General features: G+C 44.6%; 1 protein-coding gene across 1 annotated transcript in view; it reads left to right on the top strand.

The window, feature by feature from the left end:
* Positions 1 to 19,414, top strand: part of LOC310796467 (ras and Rab interactor 2-like) — a 71,350-nt gene that overhangs the window by 8,007 nt on the left and 43,929 nt on the right. The window contains 1 exon segment of the mRNA XM_083658653.1: positions 13,816 to 13,923. Coding sequence (XP_083514779.1) covers positions 13,861 to 13,923 — 63 coding nt within the window. The 5' untranslated portion in view covers positions 13,816 to 13,860.

Below are 19,414 nucleotides of genomic sequence, written 5' to 3'. Positions count from 1 at the left end.
GGCAGTGCATATATGTTTTTGTAGCTGGGGGAGGGGCGACGAAAGACAACTCCTTCGCTTGTCAATCAAGATAATGTATGTTTGTGCTGTGCATGTGTGTGATGTCACTGCTGCTTGGGTTTCTTCTTCTAGGGCAAAAACTCTTGCAGAGAGACACACCCATCCAAAAGTAGGGCGAAACGGAACGCAGTTGACACGCTATAGGGCTTTCACACCGGCAGGGCTCCGTGCCGGTTCCGGTTCCTGAACCCAAATTTGAACCGGCCGGCGCGTTCAGACTGAAAAAATAATTGGGTCGGAACCTGAAAAGTTGGTTCTCAGTGGAACCATTTTTTTTTTTTTTTTCCCTTGGGAACCGTGACATCATCAGTGGGCGTGTCTCATTCTAGGCTGTGAAAACGAGCAGGAAGGAGAAGAAGGCAGTGACAACATGGAGAAAAATAATTTGCAGTGGTCTGCTGAGGAAACCAAATGTTTAGTGGTGATTTGGGCATCTACCGAATTTCAAGAAAAGCTAGAAAGCAGTACAAGAAAGAGCAAGTCGTATGCCGAACTTGCGGAAGAGATGGCCAAGGCTGGGTTCACTCGAACGCCAGACCAAATAATTAATAAAGTAAAAAAAACTGAAGGAGGACTACCGAATAATGTCCTCCCACTTTGGTTCCGCTTAAACTGGTGTGAACGCGGGCTGGTTCGCCAGAAAGCACCAAGGTTCTGAGACTCCAGAACGGAACCAGAGCCAGAACCAGAACCGTGCCTGTCTGAAAGTGGTAAGATCTTAGGGGCAGCACATAAACAGGCATTTCATGTGGTGAGAGATGACCCACAGGAAACCCCATCAGAGACGAGGGAAGAGCTCAGGAATGGGGGATGCCGACGTCGGGGGTGAGGAGGTTCGTTTTGAGAGAGCGTTTCTCAAAACTGCCTTTCCCTCCTCTTTTCCTTTTTTCCCAGTGTGGTTTGACCACGGCTTTGATTTTCATACATATATTTTTGTGCACCGCAGCAACAACAACACATTCGTCCAGAGAATTACGGTCGAATGCCCAGCGCTGTAGACCCAGTGTAGGACATTTTAAAAAATATTTTGGGGGCAACTTTTGCCCACCACTGTCTAAAAACTGGGGGCATTTACAAAATTTTTGGGGGGCATAAAGTTGCTCAAGTGTAGTGTGAACAACAGCGCTGTTTGTCTGAGTGTGTTCTTCATCGTTGTCTTCTGCCAACCAGCTTGCAGGTGCTGAGTGTGTGTTAACTCATTGAGTGCCAATGACGACAATCGTCGTCAATTGCTTTAGTGACGTAGAGTGCCAATGACGACGATTGTCGTCAATTGCGTTTTTTGACGGTGGGACGTGGATCAAAGCTTAATATATCTCCTGTAAAATTTTGGGGCATGTTGAATGTGTATAACCTATTTTACCGACCCATTAGGTGGCGACAGTGCTCTCCAGATTAGAGGAAGGTCCGAAAACAGCAGGAAAAACGCCCGTGATCAAAGAGAAACCGCTCATGCTGCAGCCAGAGCACACGACTGAGCCCCTCTGCCTCTGTCTGTCTGTCTGCATAGTTTCTTCACACGATTAGCCGCCAGAAAGGCAGCACCCGACGCCGAAGGGCCAAACCTTTCCCTGCAGTCCGGTTTGGCATTTCCTTGTCGCGCTGGGAGCCGGCGCAAAAAAACGGAGCGCTCCGAAAATAGACTGGGTGCGTGTTAGGCTGTGTGTTAGTGTGGGGAGGAGTTTGCAGCTGAGGGGGGGGGGAGAGGGGGGTGGGGCACACAGGCACCACACAACTACACCACGTCACTACATCAGAAAATATTATCTTCAGACTCAGTGAATGTGCTTGAAATGCTGCATTTCACAAAAGGCGGAATAATCGGCTTCTAATTTGAAAAGTGTCTTTTTGCTCAAAACAGCCTATCTTCTCCGGCTGATAACTAAAGAACGGAAAATGGGATCAATAAACTTTTTTTTGCAGATGATAGAAGAGAGTCTCATCGTTCTTTGTGCGTGTTCGGTGTTTACATAGTAATATCACACAATATTCTGTGGGCCTCGAGAAATCACTGAAAACGCTCTGAAACTCTGGCACTGGGAGCGTCCGTTCTCCAAAAGTGGCTGGCACTCAATGAGTTAAGGATGGAAATTAAATGAATTGAATGAAAATAAAAAAATATCAAAATATTGGGGGCAATTTTCGCCCCTGGATCATGGTTTTTAGGGGCAATCTGAGATTTCTTGGGGGCATTTCTGCCCTTGCCCCTGGCTAAATTCCTACTCTGTAGGCCTAGTTTAGATTCATAATACAAGAGGTGTAGTGGTCTTGTAACACATTTGTATTCTACACTAATCATCATGTTATATTATTCAGCCTACATCATAATATATTACATGTTTCGGGCGTGGACTAGCACTTTCATCACATGCGTTTTTGTTTTTATTTTACAACTAATGTAGTGTTGACTCTTGAACTTATTGAGATGGACTTGGAATTCCAGTTCATAAATACTGCTGTTTGGTGTAATTCACCCTGGAGAATGAATGATGCAGTGAAGAAGACAGGTGTTTTGTTTTGTAGGGGATGGGGAGGGTGGGGGGGATTTTGACATTTCCACCCCAGCTGCGTCTCCCCCTCTCTGGGGCAGGACCTGGGAATGACTCCCTGCCCTGGGGTGAAGGTCTGGAGCTAGTTTAGTTTGGGGTGAGCATGTGTGTGAAGAGGTTATAAAACAACAGGATCATAATGAGAAGAACAGACGGGAGAGCAGAGCTCACACACATTGGGTTGAATGACCTCCCATCGCTGTGTTTCCTTCTCCATCCTCATTTCTATGTGTTTTATGTGAGTGTGTTTGTGAGTGGATGTAGATCAGATATCTGAGAACAACAAAAACAAACTGCACAAACTCTGACATCTGTACCGACAGAGGTTCTCAAATGTTTTTCAGCCAAGGACCCCTTACAAGATAGAAAATATACCGAGGACCCCCTCATTCTGATTTGTGATTTTGGGCTAAGCTTAGTTGTTTGCACGTAATGTGCTTGACTTTTAAATTGATATGTTTGTTAGATTAGAATGTAATCCATGAACCATTTTAGATTTAAAGCATACAATATTTTCATTGAACTATGAAGCTTTTGCAAAAAAAAATAAGTTATATTTTTATTTTCCTGAAAACCTTTCGCAGACCCCCTGGCAAAGTGCCACGGACCCCTGGGGGCCCCCGGACCCCCATTTGAGAACCACTGGACTAAACTATTTTTAGAAGGATCAACTGTGGAATCTCTGTCACTTACAAATCTATATATCTTACAGATGAAACCTAGCACGTTCATTATTTTTGAATGATTGATAATTAGTGAAATAATGTTGTGTGTGCCCTTCGGTTTCACAATGAATTTCCAGATCAGGGCCAAGTTTCTTCACGTCTTAGCAGCAGACAGGTTTGAGCATGTAGCCATGTAGCCGTGTAGCCTTAAGCATTGAATGGACATATATAGAGTACCACTACCGCCGGGCTGAGTCCTAAGACCCGGGAGAGGACCCTTTTAGGATTTGTTTGAAGCGTAATTGAGATTTTTCTTTTCAAATCCTGATTTTCAGAAAAACGCTTCAGAAATCCTAAAAGGATCTGAAATCCTCACTGTAGCCGTTGTAGAATGGAATTTGTATCAATAACATTCTTCTTCTCCCGCATTAACCAGATAGTATCGTTCGCTGAGCTTAAAGTGAAAGTGAAAATGGGACTTTCAGCTCACGTCTACAGTGAAGATGTCAGCTGAACACAGGGCGTAAATCACGTCTTTTCCAATCAACTTGGCATGTTCTGTCCGGGCTTCTGGAGACTTGGCATGTTCTGTCCGGGCTTCTGGAGACTTGGCATGTTCTGTCCGGGCTTCTGGAGACTTGGCATGTTCTGTTGGGGCTTCTGGAGACTTGGCGTGTTCTGTCCGGGGCTTCTGGAGACTTGGCATGTTCTGTCCGGGCTTCTGGAGACTTGGCATGTTTTGTCCGGGCTTCTGGAGACTTGGCATGTTCTGTCCGGGCTTCTGGAGACTTGGCGTGTTCTGTCCGGGGCTTCTGGAGACTTGGCGTGTTCTGTCCGGGCTTCTGGAGACTTGGCGTGTTCTGTCCGGGCTTCTGGAGACTTGGCGTGTTCTGTCCGGGCTTCTGGAGACTTGGCGTGTTCTGTCCGGGCTTCTGGAGACATGGCGTGTTCTGTCCGGGCTTCTGGAGACTTGGCGTGTTCTGTCCGGGCTTCTGGAGACTTGGCGTGTTCTGTCCGGGCTTCTGGAGACTTGGCATGTTCTGTCCGGGCTTCTGGAGACTTGGCTCATGCCAGATGGAGACATTCCCCCCCCCCCCCCCCCCTTTGTCTTTACGTTTGAAAGTAGGCCACCATTCACTTCAGTTGTTTAGGAGAATGATGTCACTGTTTCCCTGGAAAACTCTACAAATGTTTTGTCTTCCACCAGCAGGGGGGTGAGCAGATAATGACTGAATTTAAATTTTTGTGTGAACTGTTCCAGAGAGCCAAAGTGAACGTCACTTCCTGCTTCAGCACTGTACCAGAGATTTTCATCCGCCATTTATTTTCCCCATAGACATTTCCTAAAAGGCTTATCTGAACCAAAAGGTTCAGATATATTTAGAAACAGGAGAGATCGCATAACATTTCACTCGCACCAAAACGTAAAAAAAATTGCGGGTTTAAAGAAAATGTTTTTTAAATGTTTTTTTTTTTTTTTGGTCTGAGTGAAACGTTATTGTGGTCTCTCCCGAGTCTAAATATAGCTGAACCGTTTGGTTTGACCAAGTAAGACTATTTTTTATACGCATTTTACGAAATGTCTATAGGTTGAGGCCACGTCTCGTCATAGACAGTCCGCATGTCTGAGAACGCCCACAAAATGTTAAACGGCTGGCGCGCGAGTGGGGTAAAACCGCCCATATATCTCACGGGCTGACTCACCAAAAGACGGTGCTGCGGCTCTAAACTACAGGTTTGAGGGTTCTGGAGCAGAACACAAGACGTCTGCTCAGATGTGCGTTTACTGCGGTGGTTAAATCCCCGATCGTGTCTGCCTGGGCTGGGCTATCAGCTGAATTCTAACTTTGCTGAATGGATAGAACGGGGGAATTTACCCCACCCTGACCCCGCCCCCAGGCTAACCCAGCGTCTATTGTGGGCGTTCCTAGAGCCTGTATGGGCGTTCCCAGGCATGCGGACTGTCTCTATGGGAAAATAAATTGCGGAAGAAAATCTCTGGTACAGTGCTGAAGCAGGAAGTCACGTTCACTTTGCCTCTCTATGATCTGTGTGGGAAGCGATTCACTGCGTCTAGACCCCTCCACCCCCTCATCAAAAAATGTGAAACAGAGTGTGTGTATGGCATGTGTGTTTGGGGGGGAGGGGGAGGTCACGTTTCACTAACGATCCTCACATAATGCCTTCTATTATCTGTAACAGTAAATGATGCTAAGCTGTAGGGGTGCACCGATCGATCTGCACGCAATCTGTATCGGCCGATTTGGACCTCAAATATGTGATCTGCTGTTTCCGATATTCCTTTAATTTTGCCGATCGCATAGCCGATCATGCTGCACGTGAGAAACATGAGGCAGCCCATTTTCATGTCTTCAATGTCTATCGTTTAACTTTCATATTGTGCTCTAACGTTTATATCATTGTGTTGCAAAGCACACGCTTTGCTTTCATCAGTGTACTCGCCTCCATGCACACACCGCACCAGACTGTCAACACACCTCTTGCGTCTTTGAATCACACAAATCAGCTGGTGATTACAGCAGACTCAGCAGAGAAGTTACCTCCAGTCCTCCCGCCTACCGAGGCATTTGCATGCTGTTAAATCCGTGTGTATTAAAGTCCCAGATTAACGTGGTAGTCGGGGTAGTGCACGCGCACACACAGACAATTTCCACGCAAGCATTGATGTTCCCGCGGGCACTTTGAAGGAAGCGAAAGTGTGCTGCTATGTGGATGTGCGCTCCATTCAGACGGATGCGCTAATTAATGCCACTACTCAGATGGAGTTTAGCTCGTGTGTAGCTTGTGATTCTGTTGTTTCTCCCGTCATGTAACCCTGTCACCATTATGTAGATCGCACTCATAGTGCTGCTAATTATAACACTGTAACTCGGCCTCGATGGGCGGGTCGTTTTGATGTTCGTTCGATGCGGATCCCAATGTATGACGGTTATTGTGCATAACCCCGGTTCTATGAGTGGGAGCTCTTTGGCTTTAGTCATGGTTCAAGACTGGTGTTTAAGAGTAACTGACTTACAGTTTACCTAATTATCATTTATATATTATTAGTTGTTAATTATCACTATAATTGGCCTATATAACAGCAAGCTTGGTTACTGACCTGTTTGTATATTTTATTGCCTCCTTTTTCCAGACCACACACAATCCTACTATTCCTGTCATAATGCTGTAAAAAGCCTATACTGCTGTACTGTACTGAAGAGAACTGACAACTAAACGGTTGAACTCCCATCTGTCTCATGTTGGCAGTTTCCTTTAGCCTACAAAATATAAAATAAATATATATATATATATCGGTGATCGGTAATCGGTAATCGGTGATCGGTCGATGATCGGTTGGGCAGATATTTCTCATAGGTGATCGGCAATCGGTGATCGGTGGCAAAAAACGTGATCGGTGCACCCCTACTAAGCTGATATAGAATATGAGATGTGTAAAGCTGCGTTCACACCGACCTATTAAGGTTTTTCGCTGGCATCGAGTTTACATACAAAGTCAATGCAAACGAGCAATTTCGCCCGGGAGAAAAATCGCTGGGCGTCCGAGCGACAGAGACAGAGCGATGGGGAGAAAATACGCTCGTCGCCCCAGATGAAATATCCCAACTCGAGCAAAAATACGCTGGCATCAGTCGCTCGCTGTTCAACGCTGATTGGCTGCCGTGTGAGAGCGAGTCAAGGATCACACTGGCTTGGAACAAACCGCTGGTTTATTGTGTGGCAACAAACCGCATTGACAGGCTGACAGCTGACATGAAGTGAAGTCTGTACTACCTAACCTCGCGTCACCAGGCTCTTCTCGGCGAGAAAGAGCCTGGCCTCCGTTCACAATTGATTTTGTCACCCTGCCTGGTTCCGGCCTAGAGCCCGCCCTAGACAGGAAGTAACAGCGGATATAGCTCGTCAACTTTTACGTTAACTTGACAATTAGACACAACGTATCAGAACGGCAAACAACAAAACAAAAGATGGACGTACCGAACAAAGTTTTTGAAGAAGTTCTTGTAGAAACATTGCGGATTCACAATCTCACATCTTTTAAGCCAATACAGAAGCTTTGCATCAGACAATTAATCGAGGAAAGAGACGTCAAGCTAACGGCAACAAAGACGTTTTTTGGCGCACTTCCTTCCGGTGTTCATTCTGGTTCCGTGGTTTACGCCCGCATGACAAAAAGCGGGGTGAAAGGTGCCCAGACTAGTACTACCGGTATGGAGCTCGCATTAGGAGCACGCTGATAGGCTTAGCTTGTAAACATCTACGGTGGCTCGTAGTGGACAAACATCATGACATTGCGTAACGTTATAGCCCCCACATGTCCGTGTGCCTGTTGATGAACGATTTAAACAGAGCGACGGAGCGATTCCAAAGGGTTGAATCAAGCGACAGAGCGAAAAATAAATATCTCGGTGTGAACACAGCTTTACACCATTCATTTCCCCCACAGTCTGCAGGGTGGGAAAGTAACACCCGTCAAATAGTGGATATCTAAATGTGTTTCTTGAAATGTTGTTACCAAGCAAAACATCGCAAATAGGCCAGCCTCAATGACCACTATGTCAGTGGTTCTCACGCTGGGGGTAAAAAAAAAATATATTTTTTTCTCCCATCATGATTAAATCTCCCATACCAATGATGTACTGTATTATAAAGCTATATAAACTATATATAAACTGTATAAAAGATGTCAGTGAGTGAGTGAACTCCGTGTGAGTTGGTTGCAAACCCCAGCCTAAGGTTTTTTGGGGGTCGCGGCTCAATAAAGGTTGAGAGAACCACTGCGCTATGTCAGTTAGCTCGTCTAACCTGAGGCTAGATAGATAAGACTGACAGACTGGAGGTGGAATGTTCTGCTGACATATTGTTGGAGTTAAGAGAGCAGCAGGCACACAGATAAGAGATGCATCGCAGCGAGTGAAGGAGGAGACATGGAGCCAACCAAAAATGCAATATTTCAAGGAGAAAGTAGCGAGGCCAGATGCACAACTGGTCTGTATCATGAAACCAAACCAACGCACTCCAACATATTTCACCTTTAACATTGATTTTAAAAAGTGCTTGGTAAAAAAAATGTGAGTTCATGGTTATCATGGAATCTGGTTAGCGGATCAAACCACGTCTGTGTAGCCAGGTCTTATGAAGTGGGAGACTAACATTAGAGCTCCACGTGGAGTAACGAGACTTGGGGAGAGGTCATCTCTCGAGACACTACGGACTTTCCACTTGCATCGAAAATCTGTCGGCAGGCTCCGTCAAAAGGGGTGTAACGGCGCTCCCACGCATGCTGCGCTTCACCTGATCAAAATGAAGTGAACGTGAATAGTGTGTGTTTTAAGGTGACCAGATTTCTGAAATGAAAATCGGGGACATTTTACAGTAAAATGCATCAATCTGGTGCACTTGATGAGAGCAAAAGTAAGGGGCTAGATCTATGAAGAACTTTGTGATTTTGAAACAATTGAAAAAGAAGCAGTTTACAATGGTTACTAGTTATCTGGCACATTTTACCACAAATTAGACGGCCTAGGTAATTCATGGGAAAAACTGGTGTATTGTGTAGAGTGGCAGGAACATAGAGAGGGACAACTTCTCTCTTTGACCTCACCAACTGGTGGATAATTTATTTACACAAAACAAAAACATTAGCCTACAGTAGTGATTTATTACCTCAGTAAACACTTTCCTTGAGTTTAGGGTGTCGCTCACCAGTTTCAAGTATTCAATGGCCACATGACCATATTAACTGCTAATTTAATATTAAATGTTGACAAAATAATAAAAAAAAATCATGTTAATATTAAAAGGCAATTTTAATGATTAAAATTGTAATCTAGAGATAAATATGACCATAATTGTGTTAATTTAAACCAGGGGTTATCAAAGTTTTGATGGCTGAAGGCCAATTTAGGGAACAGTAGGCTAATGACTAGATAACAATGATCCATCATTAATTGACATTTTTTTCAATGGAGTTTGGTGTACATAAAAACGTTACTGACTTCTCTGCAAAAACGTTTTGAGTTATTTACTGCACTTACTTACCAGGTACTGTACTTTTAATTATTCAAAACAACTGGGATGGATAACCCGCTGAATGGGGTCCGGTAAACAAGGACGGTAGCAAAAGCAGCAAGCAGACCCCGCCTCTCGTTCGCCACCTCTGGGGCTGCAGTTGCGGGCGGCTGGGTCCTGGGAAAACCACGGCACGGGCAGAGGGAGAACATCTACTCTGTGATCTACTCTGTCACACACAGGCAGCACTTTGCACAACGTGCACAAGCACAACGACAGGCTTTTGTGGTGCCGCAAATGCTCTGTTATTGAGTTTCTTGCCAGTATTATTATTTGACTTTGTGGCCAAAATCGGGGACATTTTCGGGGACAGCTCCAGCCGGGGACAGAGCACCGAAATCGGGGACTGTCCCCGAAAATCGGGGACGTCTGGTCATAGCGACGGACAGATTTGAGAGTGACACGCACGGAGCGGAAAAGAAATGCATTAATGGGCGGAGCCGGTCAGTTGGAGCCAATGGCAGAGCTTGCAGGGAGGGGAAAGGGATTTTCTTGACTTCCTGTTGCACCACATTGAAACGGGGCTGCTGCCCCCAGGGGTTAGAGAAGAAAAAAGTTTTTTTTGTTTAACCGATGGGTTCCCAGATTGGGGGAGAGGTGACCACATGACCGTTTTGCATTTAAGAGACTTGCTGCAACGCCTGTGGTGAACCATCTTTAGTAATAGAAGATCTATGGTTGAGCCTCTGACCCCACTGGGTCCGTCCCCATCGGTGTTCCCCCTTGTTAGAGCAGCTCTACTCCTCTGTGGTTCTCCTCTGGGGTTCTCCTCTGTGGTTCTCCTCTGGGGTTCTCCTCTGGGGTTCTCCTCTGGGGTTCTCCTCTGGGGTTCTCCTCTGTGGTTCTCCTCTGGGGTTCTCCTCTGGGGTTCTCCTCTGGGGTTCTCCTCTGGGGTTCTCCTCTGTGGTTCTCCTCTGGGGTTCTCCTCTGGGGTTCTCCTCTGGGGTTCTCCTCTGTGCTTCTCCCTGCAGCGTCCGTGCTTTTTGACACAGGAAATTGGCTACGTTTTGGCTAGCTTTAATTAGCACAGAAGGACTTTGTACATAAGTGTGTTTGTGCAAACTGCAAACTGGTGCACGTATGGATGTGTGTGTGTGTGTGTGTGTGTGTGTGTGTGTGTGTGTGTGTGTGTGTGTGTGTGTGTGTGTGTGTGTGTGTGTGTGTGTGTGTGTGTGTGTAGAGCTGGGAAAGGGGAATCCTCTGTGCGAGTCTTTCAGCTCCTCACAGGTTTCCTTTCAAGACTCACTTTTTTCAACTGGAGCTCCTTCCAGCAGTGGGTGTGTTGTAAAAACACGAGACAAGAAGACCGAACTTCTAACAGTCCAACCACTTAGCTGTTATTTCTGGCTCGGGGACATTGACCCAGATCCCAGTCCAACCCGAACTCTAACCTTCATTTTCCAATGAAATGCCCCATTTGACGTCAAACCTCCTGCCATTTTTGTTTCTAGGTCACACATAGTGTAAAATATGCAGTGTGTGTGAGTTGAGCTGTTTTGAGTATTAATGGTACTAGTTGGCAGACCAAAGGTTTATTTTTCCTCAACTGACAACCACAGGGGCCCTTCCTGTTTACCAGTGAATCACTCTCACACACGCACACACACACACACACACACACACACACACACACACACACACACACACACACACACACACACACAGACACACACACACACACACACACACACACACACACACACACACACACACACACACACACACACGTCTTGCTCCAACCAAAACAACCCCCAAGCCCGCCCCCCTGCTTTGTTCTGACAAGATGGATGTTTGAGCCCAGCAGTTAGAGAAGACAGAAGAGAGAGATGAGCCTGCCAGCTTCCATGCTGCCTGCTGTCTGTCACTCTGTGGCTTCTGTTGCTTTCCAGGAAATACCTTCACCAGCCATACCTCCTTCCCTCCCCCCTCTCTCTCTGTGTGTGTGTGTGTGTGTGTGTCTCTCTCTCTCTCTCTCTCTCTCTCTCTCTCTCTCTCTCTCTCGTGCACACCAGCAAAAACATGGAAATGTAATCCAGTGTTTTTCTGTCAGTTTTGTTTTCCCCCGTAGCCCAACAGCTGGGCTCATATACTGTACACCCACCTACACACTCTGTGTGTGTGTGTGTGTGTGTGTGTGTGTGTGTGTGTGTGTGTGTGTGTGTGTGTGTGTGTGTGTGTGTGTGTGTGTGTGTGTGTGTGTGTGTGTGTGTGAGTGAGAGAGAGTGTGTGTGTGTGTGTGTGTGTGTGTGTGTGTGTCTCTCTATCTCTCTCTCTCGTGTGCACACCAGCAAAAACATGGAAATGTAATCCAGTGTTTTTCTGTTAGTTTTGTTTTGTTTTCTCCCGTAGCCCAACAGCTGGGCTCATATACACCCACCTACACACTCTGTGTGTGTGTGTGTGTGTGTGTGTGTGTGTGTGTGTGTGTGTTGTGTGTGTGTGTGTGGTGTGTGTGTGTGTGTGTGTGTGTGTGTGTGTGTGTGTGTGTGTGTGTGTGTGTGTGTGTGCGTGCGTGCGTGCGCGTGCGTGTGTGTGTGTGCACACGCGCATGTGTACTAGCCTATATACACATGTGTAGACTTGATCACCTTCCCGGGCCTGGCTCTCAGATCAAAGGCGTGCCTGCATAGCCTGGTGTCCAGCCCCACATGATATGAATCACAGTTGTCAGCACTCTTCATATGGGTCACTCTGGACCCAAGCAAGCCCCTCCCACTGTGTTCATTCAGGACCGGTAACTGTCCGGGACACCTGATTGGCTGCTCGATGTAGGCGGCGGGACTTGTCTTCAGTGGCGCATACTTTTAGGCTTGAGTCCAGAACCTTAATGAAGGATTCATTTGGTGCTGGTTAGCGGGCTAATGCGTGCATGCTAACGTTTTTGTCTGCATCCTGTTATCATCAGCCAATCATCTGTAGAACAGAAAAATCCCACACACCTCTGGAGAAATATTTTTATTTTTTGGATGAACGTTTCGGTCGGTTAGAGACCTTCATCAAGTGTTATCAACACTTGACGCACGGTGTGCGGGATTTTTCTGTTCCGCTATATATCTTCATCCGACGCACCTGTCACACACTTGGGTGTGCAGAGACTGTATCCACTAGCCAATCATCTGTAGCCGTGGCACACGCCTTGCTCTTTCAAAACAACCCCACAACTGTCTAATAACACATGTTGGTGTGGATGAGGACAGTGTTTTGTTGTAGTAGAAGGAAGTCGATGTGTGTTTTCCTCAGATCTGTCTTCCACGTGCCAGGCAGGCCTGGAGGGGAGGGGAGGGGAGGGGGGGTGTTTTCCATGTCTTGACACAGCTGGCTCATATCAGCTGCTGTTACCCGATCCAGATCCACCACAACATCTGGCTCTTGTATGATCCACCAGAACATCTGGGTCTTGTGTATGTCGGGCATATGCACACATACTATATTCCATCTCTGTTCATGCAAAATCATCCGTAGTTAATTTGTATCAGGCACTATGCTAACAGACTAATGCGGGCTTTCTTTTGATTAATTTATTAATTTATTATTAATTAATTTATTTATTTTATGATTTATTTTATTTTATTTTTGCTACACGTGAAATCTGTGTCGGAGCTCCATCCACGGCCTGGAGGGAAGAAGTTGCTTTAGAGTTGAAGACACACTGCTTGTTGCCGTGAATGAGCAGAGGACTTTTCTAGAGACAGACGTTATAAAAGGACAGTGGTGAAGAAAGAGTGAAGCGACTCTGATTTATGATTCCTGGGATGTTCTAGTCTAATGACCATAAATAAACCAGACCATTGCTGAGAAGAATGGTGGCTTCTCCCGCCCCCTGTGCTGTAGTTTACATCATGTGACCCTGGCTTTTGATGTGCGGGAAATCCTGCTGGATTGCTTAATGGGAACAAAAGGAGATTGGGAAGAGGACATTGTTCTTCCAGAGTTTCTTGGGAAAGAGAAAACAAACGCACCCAGAGCGGTGCCAGGAGCAACATCCGCTTTGTGACAGAAAGAAAATGAGGTGTTCGTATTTTTTAGAAACACTAGCATTAACAACACTACTAGTGTAAGGCAGAGGCTACGAAATGCATCAGTTATGGATTGATTGATTGATTTATATTTACTAGATTCATATAGTATGACTAAATTCATTTGAACAAATTCATTCATTGTTAAAGCCATTTTCAAATTGAGCCTAATGAAACTAATCACCGTATCACAGCAGTCGTGCTGAACAGCTCAGAAATGTGTTTCGTTGGTGTGACTCAGTGTTCGGCTGGATTCTGCCTTCATTTTTCCAAGATACATTTTATTTTGACGCACACAGAACTGCTTTGCCAACCACTTCCTTCTTGATTATTATACATCTCCAGACTAGACTTACTAAGCTCCTTGTTATTTGTATTCTGTGTGTATATATACTGTATATATATCTAATGTCTTCTGTCTTTCCCTCATAGGCACTCCAGTAGACAGAGACGGACATAGGAGGCCATACAGACAACATGTCTGCCAGCAGTGCAGTCAGTCAGCCCCCCCAGCAGGAGAGGAAAGGCAGCTTCTTCAAGGTACCTGACTGTCACTCCTACCAATTCAAAACACCAGTGTCAGACAGACAACAGCACTGAACAGGCGGTAGGCCAGTGATACTCAACTTGCGGCCCGCCGGCCACAAGTTTTATTTTACAGTGCACCTGAACGCAACATGCAAGATACCCACTGAATACGTGTCCAAATGTTCATGTCATTCTGGCCAATACTTCTGTTATAACATTTCAGTCTGGAATATGGAATATGTTTCAATAATCTATGAGGCCATTTACACCTGGCACTAACATGCGTTTTCTGTGATCAGATTGCAATCAGATTGTGTTTTATCACTTGAAATGCCAGGTGTAAACACCCCCAAAACGCATTGAAGAAGGATTGCAATCTGATCGGCCAAACCACCTCCGGAGGTGGTCAGGGATGCATTGTGTACACATTGAACACAAGTGTAAATGCAATGTGTCCTCTCAATCTGGATACAGCAACTTTATGCGGATTGAGAGAGGACAACCATTTCTGCTATCAGATTGCAATCAGATTGCAGAAAACGCATGTTAGCGCCAGGTGTAAATGCCCTCTTTGATTTAGCTGCTAAATTGTCAAATACCGCCGTCTGCTCGCTACCCAGGCACTTATGTATGTACTAACTTAACCTAACTAACTATCCGGTGTGCACAACATTGTCAGACTAAACTCCGGCTGACACCCCAAAAACCTACAATCCGCTACAGAACAATGTACCGTAAATTCCGCACTATAAGCCGCACCGGACTATAAGCCGCAGCAGCAAAATTGACTGTTTTTTACATATATAAGCCGCACCGGACTATAAGCCGCGGGTGTTTTAATGTTTTTTTTTTTTTTTTTTTTTTTGTGTTTTAATGTTTAATTACCATATGTAAGGGTTCGTGCACAGAGGGGATTGTCGGGAAAGAGATGGCTGTTTGAGGAAGCTCCCATTTATTAACATTTCAACAAAACAACATAACACAACACCACCTGTGTTTTTTTTTACAGTGCACACAGTGTCCGCGGTGTGGTGAAAAGAGGGCAAGAGAGGAAATTAAAACAGAAGTGGATTTATAGTTAGAAAGAGTGCTAAAGAAGAGAGAATTCCGTTTTTTATTTTTATTTTTGCTGAAAAAATCCATAGATAAGCCGCACCGTTATATAAGCCGCAGGGGCCAAAAAAGCCCAAAAAACGGGGAAAAAGCCGCGGCTTATAGTCCGGAATTTACGGTATATTGTTTGTTTATTAACTGGCCTCTGGCCTTCTATCATTTCACGAAAGTGGCCCCGGGCAAAGCAAGTTGAGTATCCCTGCTGTAGGCTTTAGCTTGTGTAGTTTACATAAAGATAGTGAGTAAGCCTCTCAGGAGGGGAGATGAATCGGGGGTGGGGGGGCAGCAAACCATAGAGTTCTTACAGGCTAAATCAGGGAGAAGATTAAAGAGGAGAAGAGAGGTGGAGCCTTCATGAGTATAGGTTTGTGGTCTGGCGTGTGTTTCTTCTGTCTTTCTCTGTGCTCGTAAAGTTCCGTTTCTCCTGAGCTGCTGAACATACAATCTTTTTAAAAGGAGGATGTGGGAGTTGGACACGTACCAAATATTCCCCCTCCTTGACTTATCAGTTTCAGTATTAATATGAGCCCAACATATTGGGTCATATTATGCATTGCTACGTTTATTATGGTGAAGTGAAGACATGTGTTTGCTGCTCTGTTATCTGCAGCCTATAATAATGATATGCCTGGCTTAAATGCATGCTGCCTGATGGCAGAGCCACACCCCCTCACAGCAAAGTAGCAATGAAATCAAAACTTGATCCATGGTCATTAGTGTCATACTTTGCCTTGGAAAAAGATAAATCTTCCGTGCTGAAGCATTCTTTGAATGACATATCTGTTGAGTAATAGTTTTAGTCTACCAGGACTACACCTCATTTCTGACAGTATGGGAATTTCTCACAGAAATGGCAACCTTCTGCCTATCAGAAATCCACAAGTCTGGCTCTCTTCTCAGGGACTGTAGAGGAGATAAAAAGGCTATATGTCAATATAAAACCAAGAAGCCTTTTGATTGATTGATTGATAACTTTATTGAAACAATACTAGCAAGGAATGTACAAGACAGTCGTAACATCAACATATTGATCAAAAGGAATAAAACACAATAAAGCCCGAGGGCTTGTTTCCATTGTGGTCCTTGTGTGTGGGACAAGAGGAGTGAATCTGTGTGCGGTATGAGCGCGTGTGTGCGCAGACATGTACAAACACCAACAGATAATAACATTTTACTCTCAAATTAAAATTTCTAAGACCTTAAGTGACTGTTAAATTAGATACAAAATTAAAATGCATCAATCAATAACTAATAGTATTTTACTCTTAAATCAAAAATTCTAAAACCTTAAGTGACTGGTTAGTTAGATACTTAAATGAAAAAAAATGCATCAGATAATAAATATTAAGATAGAGACCAGCTCGTATACTAAAAACCGGAATCTACCTAGGGGTTTCAAACCCCACTTATTCAGTGGACCAAAGTAAAAGGTTTAAGACCACATTTGGAAGCCAACCAGCCATTTTTTCAAGGCAAGCTTAAAAGAGAACCTGGAGTTAAGTGTCTTAATACTCTCAGGGAGTTTGTTCCATAAAATAGCTGCTGAGTAGTAAAAAGTGCATTTACCCTTTAGTGTTTTAAATTTGGGGGGAACAATGTTTGAGGTACTTCCTCTAGTGGAGTAGCCGTGTACCTCACTGACTTTACAGAAGTAGTCAGTGAGGTAACGAGGAGCCTCCCGTTTAAAAATCCCAAAAACCATGCACAATTTGATTTGGGAAACCCTCTCCTCCACTCTGAGCCACCTGAGGCTATGGAAGTGGGAGGGGAGGAGATGGACTCTGGGATGAAGCTTCAGAATAACCCGAATTAATTTATTCTGGGAGGTCTGAAGCCTGTTTTTGAGTTTTGTGGTGATTCCCGTGAACCAGGAGGAGCAAGCATAGTCAAAGTGACATTGGATCAGAGCAATGCCAGTATTTCCTGTCACTGCCCTATACACATAGAGACACTGCGTAACGCGTCATCATTCAGAAGCCACGCCCAAGACGGGGGGAAAACAGAAACCCCCCCTCCAATCCTGGCGTTCTCCTATGTCGCGTGCACGGTTGCACAAAAAGATCGTATATACGGAAGATGAACACTCCGACTTACTTCCTTGACAGCTAGATCCACATTTTTCTTCTCGCCAATTCTCAATGGCTTCCTTGTTTTGCTCAGGAGTACAAAAAAACTTTAACTGGCGATTTTTTACATTTGTTGTCTGCGCAGCCCCACCACACAACAGCTTTTAGCTATGTTTAATTCAAGGAAAATGACGTTGGTGTGTGGAAATGAACGGAGCTTTTCCCCCCGTGATTTCATGCAGTGTCTCTATACTTGAGAACTGAAAGCATGTTAGGGATATGATGAGGACGGAGAGGGGAAAAAGAGTACAGTTTTCCACCCCTCTCTCAGTGTTTATTCTGCCCTCTTTGGCGTCTCTCCACTGCCAACGCCAAGCACACATACTTTCCCTATGACTCCTGAAGAGGATTTTGTGACTTAAAAGTGCTTTTATTGCTTATAATTGTGGATGCAAGTGATGTGAGTGTCAGCAATGCCAGCATATTATTTACCAGTCTTTGTGTCTTGCCAGCGATGGCCTCAGGAATCACTTTCCTTATGAAAACTGGCCATGCATTTCTTTAAAAGCTCTTTTAGTTCTACACCTAGAATATATATCTGCAATAGAGAGGCAAAGTGAACGTCACTTCCTGCTTCAGCACTGTACCACAGATTTTCCTCCGCAATTTATTTTCCCATAGACATTTCATAAAATGCTTATATAAATAGTTTTACTTCGTCAAACCAAACGGTTCGGCTATATTTAGAATCGGGAGAGACCATAGAACATTTCACTCAGACTAAAACTTAAAAAACTACATTGAAAAAATAGTTTCTTTAAATCTGCAATGTTTTAAGTTTTGGTCCGAGTTAAATGTTATGCGATCTCTCCTGTTTCTAAATATATCTGTACTGTTTGGTTTGAACAAGTAAAAGTATTTTTGTAAGCATTTAACGAAATGTCTATGAGAAAATAAATGGCGGATGAAAATCTCTGCTACAGTGCTGAAGCAGGAAGTGACGTTCCACTTTGGCTCTCTATAGTGAATATATTTGTCTACACTTTACCAGTCTACTAGCTTAGAGTCTAAGCTAATATCAAATCAAAAGGAAATCTGCATGAAATGCAATGCATATCTGAGATTAAGACCAAATATATGCAGCAAAACGGTCAGGACTACTACAGATTGGTGCCAGTAGTGCGCATATTTGCAAAAAAAAACCTATTTGTAATGTAATCCTGTAAAGGTGTAATTCCAAATATTTCAGGTTCCGAATCCACTGTTTGTTCTTTTGGAAACGTGAATGGGTCTGAATTTGTGGTTTCCCCTTAAACAGCTCAGCCAATCGTCATCGCTCTCCCAGAGCAGCTGATCCCCATGTTGCTCAATATCCAAGTTGCACAACTAGGTCGATAAGTGGGAAATGAAACAAATGACACGGATGCCACGCTGAGAAAAAACCCACTCTGGGTGACCGGGTCTCTGTCAATTCCAGGAACTAAAATGCAGGTTCATATGAAACGAGGTTGGGAGGGACTGGGGAAATCTTGAGAGGCAGGTCTTGTTCTGTTCTGTCGCTGATCGTAATCATCCATGAATCAGAGCGTCAAAAGCAAGTTAAAGGAGGAGACGTCAATTCAAGATGTCATATTTTAAATTGGCACTTTTTTAATTTCACATTTTGAAAATGATGAAACATCACACGCTTCTCTTCTGGGTAATGGTGATCGGCTGGAGACCCTGGATACCAGTTTTTATACTGGTCAAGGCGGTAAGCAGGAGATGTTTTTTCTTGGCCGTGTGTGCGTTAGCCAGTAAATGTAAAGTCTTGTGTGCGCGTGCGTGTGTGTGTGTGTGTGTGTGTGTGTACGTGTGCGTGTGTGTACGTGTGTGTGGTTTGCTGACTGAGAGGTTGAGTAAGGGTCAGTCTTGTGAGCAGTACGTGGTTAGACCGTCTGGCTCGGAGCTCAGAGCCTCTGGACGAGGAACTGGGTCATCAAAGCCCTGATTCAGCAGAACACGGGCTGCATTTATAACTTCACATGGGGGTGAATAGCAGGATAGCAGTGTTGGGGCAGATTTCTCACATTGGTGTTGTTGGATCTGTGCAGCAGATGTGTGAAATAGAGACCCCTACTGGCGTTAAATTGCCACTAACCACCGGCCAACACTGATTTTACCTTCAATGTGTATACTTTGTGTAAAACTGCAGTATAAAGATAAATAACATCGTATCCAGGCCTGGGTTTTGTGAAAGGAGGTATACAATTATAGGTATAAAAGGTATACAATTACAAGAAAACAAAGTCATTTGGTAGAAAGGTCTTTTTCTTTTCATTAAT

Source organism: Poromitra crassiceps (genome assembly GCF_964638095.1).
Source record: "Poromitra crassiceps genome assembly, chromosome: 22".
In the NCBI taxonomy this organism is placed as follows: domain Eukaryota; kingdom Metazoa; phylum Chordata; class Actinopteri; order Beryciformes; family Melamphaidae; genus Poromitra; species Poromitra crassiceps.
This window is presented reverse-complemented; position numbering and strand designations above follow the sequence as displayed.